An 18,214-nucleotide genomic window follows, 5' to 3' on the forward strand; every position below is an offset into this window, starting at 1 on the left:
TATTGAACAATCTTCGATCGCGGTATTCAAGATTGCTGCTGCTGTCTCCTAGCACGTTATATTTTCGAGACTGCCCTAAATCATTTCATTTGTCTTTCTGTAGAAATAAATCTGTAGTTGAGTCGTCAGTAACTGTCATGGACTATGGAAATATGAATGACATCATAATCCTGCGCTTCTCCGCTTCGTATACGAAGTACACCACCTACTCAGGACGAAGACTGCAAAGGACAGACAACTCAGCAACCAGCGCCGCCCTGTCTCTGAAGAAATTGGAGTCGTCTTCCGCACCATGGCAGCACCAGGTCCACCGGACTATCTAACCGGCGGGTGTCTATGCGGAAAGGTGAGATATCGAGCAGCCATAGGAGAGCACCACGCGTGGCCACCAGGGGTACGTTCCATCCCTATTGCGCTCTCTTCAACACCCTCTGTCCCTAGTTCGCTGTATGACAGAATAACAGCCCCATACATGCTCCTGCACCCACTGTCGTAAACACACGGGGGCCCCCTTCGCGCTCTTCCTGACGTTCACGCGTGACCAGCTCGGCTGGTCAACACACGAACTGAGCCTACCGGGAGATGCCCGGCCAATAGCCCCCGGCGAGACATCCTCTTCACAGTCAGCAGTCTTGCCCGTCACGGAATACTCACATACACGCGGTCGATTTCGGGGGTTCTGTGGCCCATGTGGGTCGACATTGTACTGGCGGTGTCCGGACGAGGATGGGGACGAGATAGAGATGGGCGTTGGGACGGTCGATGAGGAGGTGTTGAAGAAATATGGAAGAGAGCTGTGCCAGCCGACGCGGGCGAGGTTCTATGCGCCGAATGAGATCCATGGGGTTGGGTTTGGGGGAGAGTTCAACCGTGGCGTCGGAGGACCGAGATTTAAAGAGGGGAGTCGCAGTGAGAGACTTGATCAGGTTCTGAGTGAGCACTGAAGCACGCAACTAGTACCGGCCGATATTGGAGCTTTTCAGTTCATGTTCGAAATGGAATGTATGCAAAGGTATAGTATAATTTGTCGCTGCATATGATTGAATACCTGTTATTTCTACGAGCAAGGTGTCGGTTTTGCCAGTACCCATAGAAAAGTAGGCGTCAAGCGAAAGAATCCTACTCATAAAAGATGCATTATACTCTATACGAGTCCAGGCGACACACGCATGCACCATCAACTGTACAATTATCAAGTCTCTGCTGCTGACGTCGCATATTTCCGGTAAACGCCTCGCGGACACGGGTCAACGCGAATACAATTTCACAACATAGAACAGCGGGACGGAAACAAATGACATGTAAAGAAAGCAAAAAAAAAAAGGGACGAGGTATCCATCGCAATTTAAACCAGGACCAGACCGGCACCGAAGAGGGTGGACATGAGAGTGATGGCGCCAACAAGGAAGGGAGCCATGCTGAGACGGGGGACCTGGAGGCCGGCAGCAATACCGGACGAAGTGGCCGAGGAGCCGCCGCCAGCGGTGGCAGAGCCCGAGCCGGGCTCGGCAGTGCCCGTGGAGGAGGTACCGGCGTTCATGCTGCCCTTGCCGGAGAAACCAGGAGCCTTGCCAGCACCCTCGGTCATGTACTTCTTGGCGGGCTCGGGGATGGCGGGAAGGGCATCGTTGTCAACATCCCAGGCGGGGGCCTGCTTGGCGGGGCAAGGGTTGGCACCACCGGTCTTGTTGTAGCCACCGTCACCCTCGGGGTTGTCGGTCTTCTCGAAGGCGGACTTGAGCGCATCGTAGTCGGGCAGAGTGGAGGTCTTGCTACCCTGGACCTTGACCAGACCGTAGTCGCTCGGCTCCTGGGAGTACTCGTAGACGAGACCACCCGAGTAGACGGGGGTCATCTTGGTGGAGTAGAGGGCGCTGACCTCCTCGAACTTGCGGGTGTTGGTGTTGCAGCCGTACTCGGAGAGGAAGAGAGGGAGACCGTAGCCGGAGAACATCTCGACCTTCTGGTCCCAGCCGGAGGTGGTGTACGAAGAGGGATCACACCAGGAGTAGTCGTTGAAAGCGAAGAAGTCGGAGCGCTCATCGTCGGTACCGCAGTTCATGAACTGGGCCATCTGCAGACGGTTGGTGTCGATATCGGCCTATGGTAGTAGGGTTAGTGATGAGTGTCGTCAAGTTGAGTTGGGGGGGAAACTTACAGCGGAGTATCCGACGGGGATGGTACGGTAGTTGCGGCTGCGGATGTACTGACGCATGTCACGAGTGACCGCCTTGACGTAGGGAGCGGCCTTGGAGGAGGGACCATCGTTGATGACCTCGTTACCAGAGAAGAAGGCAAGGGTGTTCTTGTACTTGGCGAAGGCATCGATGGTGGCGAAGATGTACTGGAGGTAGACATCGTTGTAGGAGGCCTTGGGGTCGGCGCGGTTGAGGGAGTACTTGGGGGTGTTGACGTCGAGGACGAGGTAGATGCCGGCTTCGGCCAGGGCGTTCATGCACTCATCGTGGTCCTGGGAGTTGTCGACGGAGTAGACCCGGATGGTGTTGAGGCCGAGGTCCTTGAACTTCTCGATGTCCCGCTTGCAGCCATCCGCGTCGGCGATGGGGTCGGCGAGATCGGAGGAGCCACCGGGCTGGTAGTCGACACCACGGATGTAGAAACGGTCATCACCCTGGAAGAAGGCATTGCCCTTGACGGTGACGGGGGTGACATCGTCCCGAGCCTTGAGGGTGGAGGGAGCCGCGAGGGCTTGAGAGGCGCTGAGGGCGAGGGCCGTCGCGACAGCGGAGGCCTTCATGGTGGGAAATGAGGATCGATGAGATTGAATGAAGATGGTGGTGAAGATGAAGATGAAGGAGTGAATGAAGAAGATGGAGAACGAGTGACTTGTATTAGGGAAAGAGAAAGAGGGAAGCGGAAAGAACGAGGGACGTGACGAAGGGATGGAGGAGAAGGAAGGAAGAAGAATGCAGGCGGCTGCCGTTATTAAAGGCTTCATCCCTGAGTGGATTCGTCATCTGCAGATCGGAGCAGTTCATCTACAACATACCGGTAGGATTCATTCATATATATTATTGTTGTCTCGAATTGTATATTCTACCATTATATGTTCCCTCGACTATTCTACTATTCGATTTTATTCTATTCTACTATCAGTGCTGTCTCTTATTTATCTCTCTACTCGACTCTGTGTTCTACTGCCATACTGAGACAGACCCTGAGCCCTGATTTATCCCTGAAGATCCCTACATTCCGTCCCCACTCGCGACGCGCCCCATGTGGGAAACGAGGTTTCTTTTTTTTTTTTTTCCTCCCAGAATTATCTACTTGTATTATTTACTATTATTTCTTCTATTTATTCTTCTTATTGACTTATTTGCTCTATTCTATTTTCTGTCTTGTCTTTTTTATTTCTCTACGCAGTTGTTCTGCATCACCGAGGAATCAGGGTTAATCTAAGCTCCAAAAATAGCGGCCACTCAGCGGCAGTTCCAGGCCGCTGTCCGTTTCAGGGTCGTCCAGAACAGGCCGCATTACCCAATCTGGCCCCCCATTTGTTGTTCCACGGCTGAGACAAGCAATACTAAGACGAGCACTAACCCGCCGGTCCCTCTTAACCCCATGCGGCACACCACACAGACCAATTTCCGTCATCCATCATCTCCATCATGTCCCTGATAATAAGAACCCAATAATAATAATAATAATAGCTAGGAGTTTTATTCAGGTCTAGATTCTCTCGATGAATTGTATCCGGCAATACATGCATTTCGGTGTGGGAGCTACCGAGTGACTCGTACTATACACCTGTATATACAGACAGTTATATATATCGACCTATCCCACCCAGCCACGACAACGGTACACACTCCGTGCAGCGTAGGACAGCTACTCCCGCCGCTTTCCCAGCTGATCGGTCCCATGCACCCAATCCAACAGCCCAATCGATCCGTAGTTCAGATTGAACTTCTCATGGTGCAGGTCGTGCATCTTCGCCTTGGCCCGGAAAAAGTCATACCCACTGTGTACCGTCGCCGTGTTGAACAGCTCATACGCCAGGAACACCCAGAACGTCACCACATGGCTGCCCAGCAGCTGTGGCGGCAGCGAGATCGGCAGCGCGTTGGCGAAGACCTGCTCGAGCGGGTGCGCAAACTGCGCCGCCAGCGCGATCGGCGCCGTGAACCGGTGGTGCTGCTTGTGGATGCGCACGTAGAAGTACGGCCGATGTAGGAAGCGGTGGCTGTAGTAGAAGAGGATCTCGCGGAGGAGGAGGCTGAGCGCGATGTCGCGGACGAGCTCGCCGGCGGTGGGGAGGGAGCCCGCGATGCGGTACGAGGGGGCGCCGCGCCGGAGGAGGTGGATCTGCGCGAGGTGCAGGGCGGAGGTGAGGAGCTGGTTCCGCGCGACGATGCGGACGCAGTGCCGAATCTCGTGGGCGGTGGGCTGCTTGGGGGGCGGTTGGATCTTGTGGCGTTGCGAGAAGGCTGGGAAGAGGAAGTCGAGGGCGAGATAGCCGAGGGCGGGCAGCCAGAAGGAGAGGAGTTGGATGAGAAGGGTGCCCGTGAACTCGATGGTTTGGGGGGAGTGGGAGGCGACGAGGGTCGACCAGAGGGCGTCCATGGTGTAGTGGGTTGTATTTTGTGGTGGATGGAGTTATCTTGTATAAATATTCGTGGGGATCATATGGGGGCGGGGAACCTCGGTATTTCCCCTTTGGGATACTTGTATACAGGTTCGTCGACATAGATCGCACCTGTCGTGAGTGTCGTGTCGCCGTCTATACCTCTGTCTCGTCTTCATCGCATCGCCAACATGTTGTCAGCACTCTTCTCCGTCGCCATCTCCATCTCTCGCACACATCAACCCACCCCAGCGACCTCAACCGTCCGTCAGAAACATCCATAAGGTACGTCTCATACTCCTCCAACCAACTACCCACTGACCCCCCTTCCCAGATGCATCTCCCCAAGTTCACTCTCACCCTCTGGCTCTGGGTTATCGTCCAAGTCCAGGCCCAAGGCCCAGGCCAACCGCACAAGCTCTTCACCAAAGGCCCCGCCTTCGCCGGTTTCCCCAAAGCCAGCATCGAGCTCCAGAGCCCCGAACTCGGCCCCTAGGGCAGCGAGATGGGCATCGACTTTACGCAGGACGGCGCCGGGTCCTTTCCCGCGTTGTCGTGGAAGCGTCCGCCGCGGGTCCCCGTCCGGGAATACGTGCTCGTGGTTGAAACCCCCGACGGCCCCAGTGACCACCCCATCCTTCACGGACTGTACTACGGAATCCCACCAGTCTTTACGGGGGTGACCAACGACGACTTCGCGGTGGAGGCTTCCCGCCAGGCTCCGTACGCGTTGGCCGGGGGGTTTCGGTACGGGCAGAATCTCGGGACGACGCCGTACCTGCCGCCCTCGCCGCCGCTGGGACACGGGCCGCACCGGTATCACTTCCAGCTGGTTGCGTTGGGGAACCCGTTAGATCCGCAGCGGTTGGGACGGGTTGCGCGTTTGGAGAATGTTACGAGGGAGAGTCAGGGGAAAGTGGTGGGATGGGGGGAGTGGGTTGGGGTGTATGAGAGGAAGTGACATTGTTTAGCATTTTTTTCAGGATTCGGCTGTCCGTCTGGTTATTGACGATCCATGGAAGAGGACGGAGGTGGAAAGTTAAGGATGAATGATGAGCGAGTCATGATGCAAGATCGGATGTTGCCGCCGGGATATTTATAGAGAGGCGATGTCTCAGTTGCCTTGCACTAGCAGAAATGTGAGACCTTCACTTTCTTCTGTCATCTGTCAGCACTAGACACGTCGGTATGGCTTGGAGAGACGAATGCAGTAAGTAGTATTAGATGATTCTATGATAGTATAATACCTAGGATGGTACCCAGGATGCTGTTGTACCTGGAGCACGCAGGGAGTCCGGTTGCAGCAACAGGAACAGGAACGGCGGGGCGGCAGCAAGAACCGGATTTGCGTCGGGGAGATGCCGATCTCTGGTCGATACAGTCTACCTTATTCTGCAGCGATTCTGCGGACTCTCCGATGATGCTCTAAGAAGATGAGATGAATAAAATACGTGAATAAAATAGAATCAAATAAAATACAATAGAATAGTATAATAATAGAAAAGGAAAAACCAAGAAAGTCAGAGCATAACATCTACCTAGTGTCACCATTCCATGGCTGACGGATCCACCCAACCATCAACAAACCCTCTTCTTCTTCTTTTCTTTTCTTTTCTTCTCCTCTTCTTCTCCCTCATCTTCCTCATCTTCCTCAATCTTCTTCCATTCATCCTCCATCATCCGCCACCATGAACCACCTCGTTCGTCTCCTCTTCCTCTCCCTGGTGTCTTCCACCATCGCCCTCCCCGCTCCCGAGCCGGCCGATCCCCATCCCGATGCCGATGTTGCCAATCCCAAGTCCACCTTCCACGACTACATCCACCACATCGACGAGAACTCCGTCCAGCAGGCTCTGCAGCTCTTCGACAAGTTCCGTCATGGCGTCTCCCACCCCGACGCAGAGGCTTCCCCCGAGGACTCGGACGCCTCCACCGTCGCTCGCATGAATCTCATCCGGCGCAATGCCGCAAACAGCTCCGCCGCCGTGGAGCCCACCCAGACTACCACCGCTCCCACCTCGACCCAGGCGCCTCCAGAGTCGTCCGCGTCGGAGTCGTCCTCTTCCTCGTCCGCCTCGTCCTCTTCCTCCCAGGAGGACACCACCACCGGCGGGTCCACCGTGCCGCCAACCACCACCGCCTCGACCACCTCGGCCAGCTCCAGCCAGACCTCTGCCTCCACCGGCCCGGCGCCCTCCCAGCCGGCTTCTACCTCCAGCTCCAGCTCCAGCTCGACCTCCCAGACGCACTCCACGGCCACATCGACCACCTCCACCGAGCAATCCACCACCGCCACAACCCACGCCCCGCGTACCTCCACCTTCAAGAGCACCACCACCCTCCCCAACGGCCAGCAGAGCACCGTCACCGAGGTCACCGTCGTGCATCCCACCCAGACCACCAGCCCGAGCCACACCGGCCCGGCCCCGGGGCTGCAGACCGACTCGGCCGCCGCGACCGCCAGCTTCGCCCGCGAGCTGTGGCTGATGGTCGGGGGTGCTGCGCTCGTCGCGATGGCGCTGTGAGGTGCAATCAGACGGCGAAAGCAGCTGTTCACAGTCGCTGTTAGTTGTCGCATCATTGGCGTTGTTTGGTCTGCTGTCACCAATCTTCCCTTCTTCGTCTTGTCTTTATTACCTACCCGTTATGATTCGCATCGGCGGCGTCCACCCGGTCTCTCCTTTTCCGCTTACGATGATCTACGATCCCACGATGTCTCTCCTTGCGCATAGAACTTGAACCTAGATCCTGTATGAAACTGCATTGCACGTCTCCGTCTCCGGTAGGCTATCAAACAGTAGAGGGTATGAAATCGAGCACAAGTACGCGTATGAGTATGTGTATGTCCAGTTCGTCTATTCGTCACCACCACCACCAGCAGCACCACCAGACTACCGCCCCGGCTGCCACCGCTCCTCCTCCGTCCAGTAACGCACAATACTCTCCCACGCCGGCACATCGCCGTCGCGGAGCAGCGCCGCGACGTCGACGTTGAGCGGGGAGTCCGGACGCGGATCCGTGAGGAGCTGGTGCACGGCCGTCAGCGTCGTCGAGAGTGTGTACACGGGGCTCCAGTGCTCGGTCGTCAGCAGCGTCAGACAGATCTCGCCTGTCGTGAACGAGATGTTGGGGTGCGAGATGCGCGTCGTGAACCGGATGGTAGGCGGCGCGAGCGGGTACGTCTCGGGGAGGGCGATCGAGAGGCCCCACAGGCCACCTAGGTTGGTTAGCTGGAGCTGTCTGCGTAGAGTGTATATCGCCGGGGGGAAAGAAGCAGAGACAGGGAGGCAGGCAGGCATACCCTCGTAGGGCGTCCCCGGGACGCCTTTCAGCACAGCCTCCCAATGCAGCAGATCATCGTCGTTGACGGGGCCCAGGTGCAGGAGCGCCTCGTTGGGGTTGCTGGAGTAGTCCTTGAGTTCTTGGAGGAGCCGTTTGGTGGTGTTGTGGGCGGGCATGGTGGAATGTGGTGTGTGTCTGGAAGGAATGCTGCGCGGAAGTTGAGGAGGAAGTCGATCGAGTTGGGCCCAGATGGGGAGAAACCGAGGCTCAGGCGGGTCTGTCTCTGGTTCCCCATTTGCCCCCTGCGCACGGAGTTACCCGCAGAATTCGCCGTTCATGTGAGCATCACTCCCAGGGGAGCTTGTCCTCACAGCTTATTGAGCTATTGCAGATACAATCATACGTTGCTCTACATGCGCACCTCACGAACCTCCAAGGACACCGCCAGAGTCCTCCAGGCGCTGTCGCCGCCGCCGACCTCTGCGCGTCGCTCAACCCGCCGCTCGGCTACTGCGCTGCGCAGTTTTGCCTACCATGGCGCCGGCTCCAACGGCCACGATGCTCCCGACAACCATGACGACGATACATCGTCCCTGTCGTCCGCGGACACGGTCGATATCGAGGACCTGATGGAGCCACCGGCGAAACGGCGCAAAGCCGCCCCGACGGCAGGAAAAGGGGAGCCCGCGCCGTCCACCGCAACCGCAACCCCTAAAAAGCAAACCCGTCGGGTCCCGGCACGCAAGATCAAAGGGGACGATGGCGCAGTTCGCACGGAGCCCCCCTCCAACTGGGAGACGATGTATAATACCGTCAAGAAGATGCGCGAGGCGAATCCCACCGCCCCCGTCGATACGATGGGCTGCGCGGAGCTGTACTGGCGCGCGTCGTCCCCGCGGGACCGACGCTTCCAGACGCTGGTTGCGCTGATGCTGTCATCGCAGACGAAGGATACGGTGACGGCGGTGGCCATGCAGCGGCTGCATACGGAGCTGGGGGATGGGGAGGCGCCGCTGGTGGACGCCGTCGTCGCGGGGGACGTGAAGACCGAGGCCGGGGAGGATGCGACGGAGACCAAGCCCGTTCGCGACAGCACGCTGAACCTGGAGAATATCCTGGCGGTGGAGCCGGCGCGGCTGAATGAGCTGATCCGTACCGTGGGCTTCCACAACAACAAGACTAAGTATATCAAGGCGGCGGCCGCCATCCTCCGCGACCAGTACGCGTCGGATATCCCGTCTTCGGCGACGGAGCTGATGAAGCTCCCAGGAGTGGGACCGAAGATGGCGTATCTGTGCATGAGTGCGGCGTGGGGGAAGCACGAAGGCATCGGCGTGGATGTCCACGTCCACCGCATCACGAACCTCTGGGGGTGGCATAAAACGAAGAACCCCGAGGAGACTCGCGAGGCGCTGCAGTCATGGCTCCCCAAGGATAAATGGCACGAGATCAACAAGCTGCTGGTGGGACTGGGCCAGACGGTCTGTCTACCGGTGGGACGACGGTGCGGCGAGTGTGATCTGGCGGGGACGAAGCTGTGCAAGAGCGAGATTCGGGGGATGTCGTCGAGGAAGACGAAGGAGGAGGAAACCGTCGCTGTGAAGTCGGAGGGGAAGTAGAGGCGGTGGAGTGCCCCAGGCATCTCGGGATGCCTTCTTCGTGACCTCCTCTTCCTTCTTCTTCTTCTTCTTCTTCTCTTCCTCCCTCTGCTTCCTCCTCCTCGTCCTGGGTCGTGCATTCACTACGCAGAAGTCCCTCTCTATACCCCACCATCCCCTTGACTTATTTCCTGACCCCTTCTCTCGTCAGTCAGTCAAGATGGACGGTGCACTGTTTGACGCCGTCGAGTTCTTCGATTGGGACCTGGATATGGACTTGGATATTGTCGATCCAGATAACCCTCTGGAGGATCCTGACTATGTCCCTGGACGTGTTCCTCGTAAGGGCAGCTCTGATGTCGTGAAAGGCAGCCCTGCCATCGCGGTCCCTGCCCTCGCAAGGGAAGTGGAAACTCCCAGGGCCACCTTTCTCGATCTCCCTGAACACATCATCATTCGGATCCTCGAGTACGCGGGTCTCCTCCAACCCAAACTGATTGACGTCGTATTCGAAAAGGTCGTCTCCAGGCATCGCCATGTCAACCATGCTCCGTGTCTTCCGTTCCGCGAGTGTAGGGACAGTGGGGGCTGGGGCTCATGGCCTCTCCGTTCTGACTATCTTCTCCCTCCTCGCCACGTGGGCTCCAACATCCCGTCTCTTCCAGTTGGGGTGTTCCTCGCTTCCAAGGCCGCTCGCGAGCTGCTGGGCCGTCTGTTCTTCAGTCGAACCGATTTCAGTGTGTTCCTCCGGACTAGGGCCACTTACAAACTGTTCTGTAAATCGTTCGGTTGGGGGTTCCGCCACCTGAGACATCTCTACGTGGACTTGGGCCCGCGTGAACATCGTTGTCTTCGGATTGGCACGAGCACTCACTGGACCATTATGAAATTGTGGACCGACTTCTGCAACAACGCCGCCGACAGAATGCCACGCCTGGTTGACTTCAGCTTCAAGTGCAAAGTCATGGACAACGAGGTCGCAGAGGACTTGATTTCCGCCCTGGATCCCTTCCCCATCGTCGCCCGCTGTGCCATATGGCTCCACCACCAGCAGTGGCAACGGCACGACTTCTACGAGATGATGAAGCGGACTGCTTGGAGATTGACCGACAATCGGGACAAGTCCTTTCCTTTTCTCCGTCTCCCAAGGGAAGTGCAGTTGATGGTCCTTGAGCACCTCCTGACCAATCGCTGGGATCCCTGGAACCGCTGCGTAGACCCCCAAAGCACCCAGGGCGTCATCAGGCTCATCGATCGCCGGCGCCAGAGAAACAGCTGTCGCCATCTGACGTGCTGTGGGACCTGCTCGCCCATGCGGGCCATGTGTTTCTGCTCGAGCTGCCAAAATGCCTATTCCACCACTTGCAACTGCTTCACCTCACCGGTCAACTACTTCTTGGTCAGTCGCAGGTTCTACGAGGATTGTCGCCGCGTGTTCTTCTCGCAGAACGTCTTTGCCTTTGTGGAGGAGGGAGCCGATACCATGATGCGCACTCTGCACCAAATCTCCGCCTCTTCGCTCTTGCAGATGAGCCATCTGATCTTCGATCTCCCTCTATTCCAGTCCCAGCGGTATCCCGCGCTGACCGAACACGAGACCTTGATTTCCTGGGCGATCCTCCGCCGGTTTATCCGGGAACACTTCGACATCTCGCGGCTCATAATCACCATCATGGACATAACCACCAAGGAGTTTTACTACCCGCACAGCCCGCACTGGCTGCTCGTACGCTCGCTGTTGAAGTCGTTCCGCGACATGCGCGGTCTCCGCGATTTCCGCGTCTTCCTCCCCAGCGACCGTGTCTTTGAAAAGGAAGTTGAAGAGGCTGTTGTGGGGCCTGCCCGTGAGGGTCGGTCCGCCGTGCGCATTCTGCCGTTTGTCGGCGAAGTGACTTTGCGCTCGTATTCGCCTTCTAGCACTAGCGACTGATTTTCTACATTCTGGCGTTGTTGCATGGCGGAGTCATGGTGCTGTGGTCATTTACGAGGCATTTCTTATTTCGTCTTTTCTTAGGATTTACCGCGCCCTTGACACCTTCGAGCGTGGATCTAGGGGGATGTAGTTTAGCCAGCTGAATGCATTACATTTCGTATCTCGGATCGTTCCCAGAAATTGATTGTCTGTGGTGGCTATTCCCTCATTCTAGTGCATCGACCTTTATTGTACGCAGTACAGCAACGGAATCCTATTGGGTACGGGCTGTGGCCAATCAGGCGACTCACTGTCACCTGACCCAAAGACCGCCTCCGTAACAGGAAGGCGGTCTCCCGTTATGCCCTCCATCCACAACCAACACTGACATCATCCCACATCCGCAAACCACCCCAGCAACAACAAAAACACCATGGCGCCGACACCAACTCCAATCCCAATTCCTCTCTTCGCGCAGACCCAGCAATCCCTCCTTCTCGCCGAACACGCCGCCGAGGTCTCCTCCAGCAGCCTCGCCAGCACCGCCGCCTCCGTCTCGCCAGCCACCCGCCGCACCCTCCAAGCCACCGGCTATGCGCTGACGGGCCTCCTCCTCAACCAATGCCGCACGGGCATGGGCGGCCGTCTGGTCGGCGAGTTCGGCGCCGACCCCGCCGTCGCGGTGAAGTCCGATACGCCCGGGGACGAGCCGCGACTGGGCGCGCATGGCATCCGCGTGGGGGACGTTGTGCGCGTGAACGAGACCGGCGGGCCGGGGAAGAAGGAGAAGGGGAGCAGCCGCGAGAAGGACAAGGAGAAGGATCGAGACGGGAAGGGAGGCGGCGGCGGCGGCGGCGGCGGGCCCGAGGGCGTGGTTACGCGGGTTGGGGAGCGCGGGGTGTGGGTTGCGTTTGGACAGCGGGGCGGGGGGCGCCCGAAGGAGGAGGATGAGGCGGTGGAGGAGCTGTGGGGGAAGAAGGTTTGGCTGTAGGATTTCCCTTTTCCCTCTTGTGCGTATGGGGAGAGTGTGGGGAGGGGGCTGACAGGCGCTGGTACAGGATCAAGCTTGCCAATGACGTGACGTACCGACGGTAAGATCTGAGACGTTTGCAGGACCCCTCGGATGAGACATATGTTGAGACCCGACGGAACAGGATGAATCAAACGATGGAGCGGATGGCCAAGATGACCGAGTCTGACTGGACGCAGTTCATGCGCGTCGCCTTCGGCCACACCACGCCGGTGGGCCCGGCGGCGGCGGTGGACGCCGACGGGGTCGACTTCCTCGACGCGACGCTGAACGACTCGCAGAAGGAGGCGATCCGGTTTGCGCTGGCGGCGCAGGATGTGGCGCTCATCCATGGGCCGCCCGGCACGGGTAAGACGCACACGCTGATCGAGCTGATCGTGCAGCTGGTGCGGCGGGGCCAGCGGGTGCTCGTGTGCGGGCCGTCGAACATCTCCGTCGACAATATTGTTGAGCGGCTGGCGGGGAAGAAGGAGGTGTCGGTCGTGCGCATCGGGCATCCGGCGCGGCTGCTGCCGTCCGTGCTGGACCACTCGCTGGAGGTGCTGACGCACACGTCGGAGGCGGCGGAGATCGTGCGCGACGTGCGCCGCGAGATCGACGAGAAGCAGGCCAGTATCCGGAAGACGCGGTTTGGGCGCGAGAAGCGCGCGATCTACCAGGACATCAAGGAGCTGCGGCGGGAGTTCCGGGACCGCGAGGCGCGGTGTGTCGAGAATCTGGTGCGCGGGAGCAGCGTGGTGCTGGCGACGTTGCATGGCGCGGGGGGCCACCAGCTGAGGGGCCAGAAGTTCGACGTGGTGGTGATCGATGAGGCGAGTCAGGCGCTCGAGGCGCAGTGCTGGATCCCGCTGTTGAGTGCGCCGAAGGTCGTGCTCGCTGGAGATCATTTGCAGCTGCCGCCGACGGTGAAGTCGAAGCCTGGGGATGCAAAGGCCCGAGACGGTGGCGCCGTGGCGGCAGAGGATCAGGAGCTCGTCCGGCGGATCTCGCTGGAAACGACCCTGTTTGACCGGCTTCTGGCGATGCATGGGCCCGGGATCAAACGCATGCTCACGACGCAGTATCGGATGCATGAGCAGATCATGCGGTTCCCCTCGGATGAGCTCTACGAGGGGAAGTTGATGGCCGCGGACGCGGTGAAGGCCCGGCTGTTGACGGACCTCCCCTACGAGGTGGAGGAGACGGACGATACACGGGAACCGGTGGTCTTCTGGGACACGCAGGGCGGAGACTTCCCAGAGAAGACGGAGGACAACGAAGTCGGGAAGGAGGCGTTGCTGGGCGAGAGCAAGAGTAATGAGATGGAAGCGATGATCGTCGGGAAGCATGTGGATGCGCTGGTGCAAGCGGGTGTGCGGCCGGAAGACATCGCCGTGATTACGCCCTACAATGGACAGCTGGCGGTGCTGTCGCAGATGCTACGCGAGAAGTATCCTGGTCTGGAGCTGGGCAGTGTTGATGGCTTCCAGGGCCGGGAGAAGGAGGCCGTGGTGGTGAGTCTCGTGCGGAGCAATAGCGAGCACGAGGTTGGATTTCTGGGGGAGCGACGACGATTGAACGGTAATTGGCCTTGTTTTCACCCGATTGCATGTTCTCTCTGACAGATACAGTTGCTATGACGCGGCCCAGACGGCATCTTTGCATCTGCGGCGATTCCGAGACCATCAGCCGGTGAGCTCAACATCGTATTCCCAACATGCACATGATTGACAGGCGTGGCACGTGGAATATCGGATCGAGGCTAATCGGTCGACAGAGGGAGTGGGTTTCTGAAGCGGTGGATGAGTTTTCTGGAAGAGCATGCCGATCTGCGGTATCCTGACGCGGGCGAGCTGCTGTAGGCGCCGAAGCAGGACCAAGTACGACGTTGGAGCAGAATAGAAGCACCTCGCCATGAGAACAGGCCTATCTGATCGAGTCTAGACGCTGCGGTTGGCGATCCCCGCTGAAATGCCGCGATCGCTGCATCTGACACACGCCGTCCTTGTCGGGATCGAATAAGCAGGCCGGGATGGACAACACCGGTTTCCCAGAAGCATTCTAGTTGTAGCGGGGTGCTGCACTGTTTCAGAATCGTCGAGCATACTGCCGTTCCCCTCTCTGCTGGCAATTTTCCACGATTGAGAGGATGCCAGAGTAGCCTGATCTGGCATGCATCGCGACTGCGACCAGCACGACCAGATCGAAATACAAACCAGATCAGAGCCAGTTCAGAGCCAGTCGGCAGACCTACGTATCAGCACGGAGTAGCCCACGGAACAAGCCATGGAACGGCCGGTGGGGAGCTGGGCCGGCGTGTTTCAAGGTCCACTGTTCTATATACAGCGTCAACATACGCCGTGCGCAGGAGTGCTGGATAGGAGTATGCAGTAAGTGGACGAGCAGGAGACAAGAACCGAACAGCAGAAAAGAACCAGACGAAGCAAGACAGCTCATACTGACAATTTCCAGACATCGACCCTGGTCACGGCTGAATTCCAAATCCCCCTGAAACTATCACGCACTGACTCCCGACTCGGCCCACTTGGTCTCTATCCAGATCGCTTCGTCCGGCCTTCTTTTCTTCTTCTTCCTCTTCTTCTTCATTTTTCCCACCCTCTCTCGCTCGTTCGTTTCGGCAAATGCCATGTCCTTCGTTTGATCTCCTCTCGTGATACCCGTTCGGTCTTTTTAACCCGTGATGGGCCTCGCCGCTCTCAGGTACCAGACCTTGCTTACCCCCGACATGCGTGCATGCAGCTGACCGTACAGTTAGTTCTCCCTGTCGCCTGTCGCTCTCTTGACCCCCGTCCGTTCATGATCCCTCTCCTCGAGCAACGCCAGCAACGCCTCAACCATGGCTAGCCTCAACAGCAGCCGCACCAACTCCGTGCGAAGCCACGCCCCTGATGTCTCTGACCTCGACACGGCTCTCCCCCCGATGAGCTCCAAACAGCTGGTCACCACCGCGGCCAGTCGTCGTGCCGTGCGTGGCTCCGAATCGTCCATCGTCATGGGCAGCTTCCGTGGCAACCACAAAGCCGCCGCTGCTCTAGGATACCCCCCGGAGGCAATGCCCTCCGTGATGGCCCGCAACGCCAGCACGCACCGGCGCACCGGCAGCACCATCAAAACAGTCATGCGCAAGATCTTCACGCGCAAACGCCGCAGCCAGACCGACAGTCTCGACGACGACTTCCGCTTCAGCCAACCCCAACCCCAACCGCACCGACTCCACAAAGACCCGCCCACCGACGGCTCTCTCGTCTTCCACAACTCCTTCAGCTCCAAACACAGCACGCTCCTCCATGATGACCCCGACAACCCCACCGCCCTCAGGGACACCCTCGACCGACTCCAGGCCCGTCCGCCGCGCCGCCGCCGCGCCACGCTGCCCAGCCTGATCTTCTCCGACGGCGACGACGAGTCCCGCGACGCGTTAGAGGCCGTCGTGCACGACGGGAGCAACACCACACACGCATACAGCGACGACCCCAACGACGCCGACTACGCCCGCCGCCAGATGAAACGCCGCTCGCGCAGCGCCACTGCCCTCCGCGGCCTCGCCCGCAACCACCGCATGTCCCCCATCCAGTGGCGCCGCCGCAGTCTCGAGTCCTACATGACCATGACGGTTGCCTCGGACAGCGAGCTCTCCCCGCGGCCGCCCACGCGGACCACCGTCGCCAGCACGCCCAAGCCCTCCACCGACCCGTCCGTCTACGAAGACACCACTCGGGACAAAGACGACCCCGACTCCAACCCTGCCGACGACGACGACGACGACGACGACGACGACACGGAGAGCATCGCCGTCCCCACCAACGTGGGCACGCTCGTTACCGCCATGCAGGGCGACGACACCGACGACATCTCCCTCGCGCAGCGACTCGCCACGCTCGAGGTGAAGATGATCGATCTCGAGTTCGCCATCGCCCGCATGCAGACCGGCCGTCCGGACCTCCCCTCCTCGACTCCCACCTCCGACCGACTCCCTAAGAAGCCGCAGCCGCAGCCGCAGCCGCAGCCGCAGCCGTCACAACCTCCCGAGACCAAAACCCACCGCCGCCGTCCATCCACCACGCCGCCCTCCGGCACAACCACCCCGAGCGAGGACCCCGCGGCCGCAGACAACCGCCTCAGCACGGCCACCATCCGGCCCAGCACGACGCCGGCGCCGATGCCGACGCCCACGCCCACGCCCGCCCGTCCGCGCATCCTCCACACGCCCTCGATGACGTCGCTCAACGACGGCGCCGGCATCTCCGTCGAGCAGTACAGCGCGCTGGTCATGCTCCTCCGCCGGGAACAGACCGCGCGCCGCACGCTGGAATCCGAAGTGTCCACGCTGCGCGAGGACGTGCAGCAGCTGCAGCGGCTGGCGCTGGGGGCCGCCGCAGGCAGCGGAGAGCCCGGGTCGATGCTCGGCACGATGTACCCGATCCGCAGCGCGGAGTCGAGCGAGTTCCTGCGGCTGCGGTCGGGGCTGGCGACGGACGGCCCGCCGTCCGGGCGATCGTCGCGGTCGCCGTACGAGAGCAGCGGCAGCGGCAGCGGCAGCGGGGGCGGGGACGGGGACGAGAGTCGGCGGCGGTGGGCGGCGTCGCGACGGGTGGAGGTCGGCGGGATGATATAGTCTGGACCGGGGTTCTTTTCTGCGTACGACATAGACCATTTTTTTTTCTTTTATTATACAGGTAGCGCTGGATGCTATGATACATGCTATAATGCCAACAACCCAAGGGAGATATCAATACACGGTAGAAGTAAGAGTTGCGCCGTCGAGGACTGCAGTAAGTTAGTATATGAAAGGCGGCCGGCTTACCCCTGGAAAGACGGCGCCAGCGCAATGCGCTTTCCAAACAACAACGTCCGGCCCAGCAGGCTCCCGACGCCGTGCCCGATATACGCCCCCGTCAGGATGGTGATCGGGTACGCCTGCCACGGACGGTCCCTGCGTTCGGTCAGCACCCAGCACAAGAAGCCAGGAAGAAAGGAGCGTCATAACATACCAGTCGAGTGGGATCGGCACGGCGCCCAACCACGCGCCCACGCAGGTGCCCAGCGCCGCGCCCCAGACCGCATCGCCGGGCCGGAACACGCCCCAGACCTCCTTCCAGACGGGGCCGTCGACGCCGTGCGTGTAGATCAGCGCGGTGGCGGCCAGCACGGCCATGTGCGCGGCGCAGAGCGCGGTTTCGGCGTGGTGGGTGGTGACGGGGGCGCCGAAGAGGACGAGACACAGCGCCAGCACGGGGGTGGCCAGGAGGGTGGTGAGCGTAAGGCTGAGGAGGGAGGGCTGTGCGGTGCGGTGCGGTGCGTTGGTTAGCGTACGGGGGTGCCGGGATGGGGTTGCTTGCTGCGGAAGGGAGGGGAAACACGTACAACCACCTTCGACATGATGCCGCCGCGGCCGGGGGTCCCCGTGTTGGCCCGTCGGCGGTACCCTGGCTTTCCGGGGCGTAGGACCATGCCCCCCGCAGTGGACGACTTCTTCGACTCGCGGTCTTTGTCGTCCGCGTGGTGCGGGTCGTCGCCGGCGGGGGGCAGACAGATGGTCATGTAGGCGACCTGGAGGATGGCGAGGAGGGGCAGGTCGCTGGTTAGCTCGGCGACGGGGTCGGCGACGAAGGCATCGAAGCGGGCGGCGAGCAGGGTGAGGAGGAGGAGGGGGTGGATGGTTGCGTAGGTTTGGGCGAGTTGGGTGGGCTGGATGGACACCGGGGGGGCGGATTTGGGAGCCGGAGGGGGTTGCGAGGAGGGAGACGTAGGAGACGAGGTGGAAGACATGGTGGGTGGTGTCTTGGAGGAGGTGGAGGAGGTGAAGG

At 59.7% G+C, this 18,214-nt stretch overlaps 11 protein-coding genes across 11 annotated transcripts; 6 read left to right on the forward strand and 5 right to left on the reverse strand.

Annotated features, from left to right (window-relative positions):
- Window positions 1-208: 208 nt before the first annotated feature.
- BDV59DRAFT_175457 (uncharacterized protein) lies at window positions 209-480 on the reverse strand (the record flags this gene model as incomplete). The annotated part of the gene is made up of 1 exon (XM_073689263.1): window positions 209-480. A coding segment is annotated over exon 1 (155 nt), but the record flags the coding sequence as incomplete, so codon positions are not given.
- Window positions 481-1,053: 573 nt separating this feature from the next.
- gel1 (1,3-beta-glucanosyltransferase gel1) lies at window positions 1,054-2,901 on the reverse strand. Its single transcript, XM_073689264.1, has 2 exons — window positions 2,159-2,901; window positions 1,054-2,101 (listed from the first exon to the last, which is right to left on the reverse strand). The coding sequence occupies exons 1-2, from the start codon at window positions 2,756-2,758 to the stop codon at window positions 1,346-1,348; spliced, it is 1,356 nt and encodes a 451-aa protein (XP_073549199.1). The 5' UTR covers window positions 2,759-2,901; the 3' UTR covers window positions 1,054-1,345.
- Window positions 2,902-3,635: 734 nt separating this feature from the next.
- On the reverse strand, window positions 3,636-4,837 carry BDV59DRAFT_11429 (sterol desaturase family protein). The gene has a single exon (XM_073686667.1). The coding sequence runs from the start codon at window positions 4,582-4,584 to the stop codon at window positions 3,850-3,852; it is 735 nt and encodes a 244-aa protein (XP_073549200.1). The 5' UTR covers window positions 4,585-4,837; the 3' UTR covers window positions 3,636-3,849.
- BDV59DRAFT_11430 (YbhB/YbcL family Raf kinase inhibitor-like protein) lies at window positions 4,838-5,703 on the forward strand. The gene has a single exon (XM_073686668.1). The coding sequence runs from the start codon at window positions 5,091-5,093 to the stop codon at window positions 5,544-5,546; it is 456 nt and encodes a 151-aa protein (XP_073549201.1). The 5' UTR covers window positions 4,838-5,090; the 3' UTR covers window positions 5,547-5,703.
- A 420-nt stretch (window positions 5,704-6,123) lies between these two features.
- BDV59DRAFT_175463 (putative GPI anchored cell wall protein (Dan4)) lies at window positions 6,124-7,404 on the forward strand. Its single transcript, XM_073689265.1, has one exon. It carries the CDS (start codon window positions 6,274-6,276, stop codon window positions 7,108-7,110), a length of 837 nt encoding a protein of 278 aa, XP_073549202.1. The 5' UTR covers window positions 6,124-6,273; the 3' UTR covers window positions 7,111-7,404.
- Window positions 7,405-7,476: 72 nt separating this feature from the next.
- On the reverse strand, window positions 7,477-8,043 carry pex4 (putative ubiquitin conjugating enzyme (UbcJ); the record flags this gene model as incomplete). The annotated part of the gene is made up of 2 exons (XM_073693663.1): window positions 7,477-7,802; window positions 7,887-8,043. The coding sequence occupies 2 exons, from the start codon at window positions 8,041-8,043 to the stop codon at window positions 7,477-7,479; spliced, it is 483 nt and encodes a 160-aa protein (XP_073549203.1).
- Window positions 8,044-8,280: 237 nt separating this feature from the next.
- On the forward strand, window positions 8,281-9,486 carry BDV59DRAFT_200789 (endonuclease III domain-containing protein; the record flags this gene model as incomplete). Its single annotated transcript, XM_073693664.1, has 1 exon — window positions 8,281-9,486. The coding sequence occupies one exon, from the start codon at window positions 8,281-8,283 to the stop codon at window positions 9,484-9,486; it is 1,206 nt and encodes a 401-aa protein (XP_073549204.1).
- On the forward strand, window positions 9,483-11,565 carry BDV59DRAFT_175468 (uncharacterized protein). The gene has a single exon (XM_073689266.1). The coding sequence runs from the start codon at window positions 9,686-9,688 to the stop codon at window positions 11,393-11,395; it is 1,710 nt and encodes a 569-aa protein (XP_073549205.1). The 5' UTR covers window positions 9,483-9,685; the 3' UTR covers window positions 11,396-11,565.
- Window positions 11,566-11,570: 5 nt separating this feature from the next.
- BDV59DRAFT_11464 (putative DNA helicase) lies at window positions 11,571-14,287 on the forward strand. Its single transcript, XM_073686670.1, has 5 exons — window positions 11,571-12,364; window positions 12,436-12,468; window positions 12,532-13,967; window positions 14,018-14,078; window positions 14,164-14,287. Exons 1-5 carry the CDS (start codon window positions 11,811-11,813, stop codon window positions 14,246-14,248), a joined length of 2,169 nt encoding a protein of 722 aa, XP_073549206.1. The 5' UTR covers window positions 11,571-11,810; the 3' UTR covers window positions 14,249-14,287.
- A 956-nt stretch (window positions 14,288-15,243) lies between these two features.
- On the forward strand, window positions 15,244-17,150 carry BDV59DRAFT_200792 (uncharacterized protein; the record flags this gene model as incomplete). The annotated part of the gene is made up of 2 exons (XM_073693665.1): window positions 15,244-17,004; window positions 17,130-17,150. The coding sequence occupies 2 exons, from the start codon at window positions 15,244-15,246 to the stop codon at window positions 17,148-17,150; spliced, it is 1,782 nt and encodes a 593-aa protein (XP_073549207.1).
- A 57-nt stretch (window positions 17,151-17,207) lies between these two features.
- On the reverse strand, window positions 17,208-18,176 carry BDV59DRAFT_200793 (PIG-F family protein; the record flags this gene model as incomplete). The annotated part of the gene is made up of 3 exons (XM_073693666.1): window positions 17,208-17,340; window positions 17,399-17,685; window positions 17,772-18,176. The coding sequence occupies 3 exons, from the start codon at window positions 18,174-18,176 to the stop codon at window positions 17,208-17,210; spliced, it is 825 nt and encodes a 274-aa protein (XP_073549208.1).
- Window positions 18,177-18,214: the final 38 nt, after the last annotated feature.

Source organism: Aspergillus ambiguus (genome assembly GCF_047715705.1).
Source record: "Aspergillus ambiguus strain CBS 117.58 unplaced genomic scaffold BDV59scaffold_10, whole genome shotgun sequence".
NCBI lineage: Eukaryota > Fungi > Ascomycota > Eurotiomycetes > Eurotiales > Aspergillaceae > Aspergillus > Aspergillus ambiguus.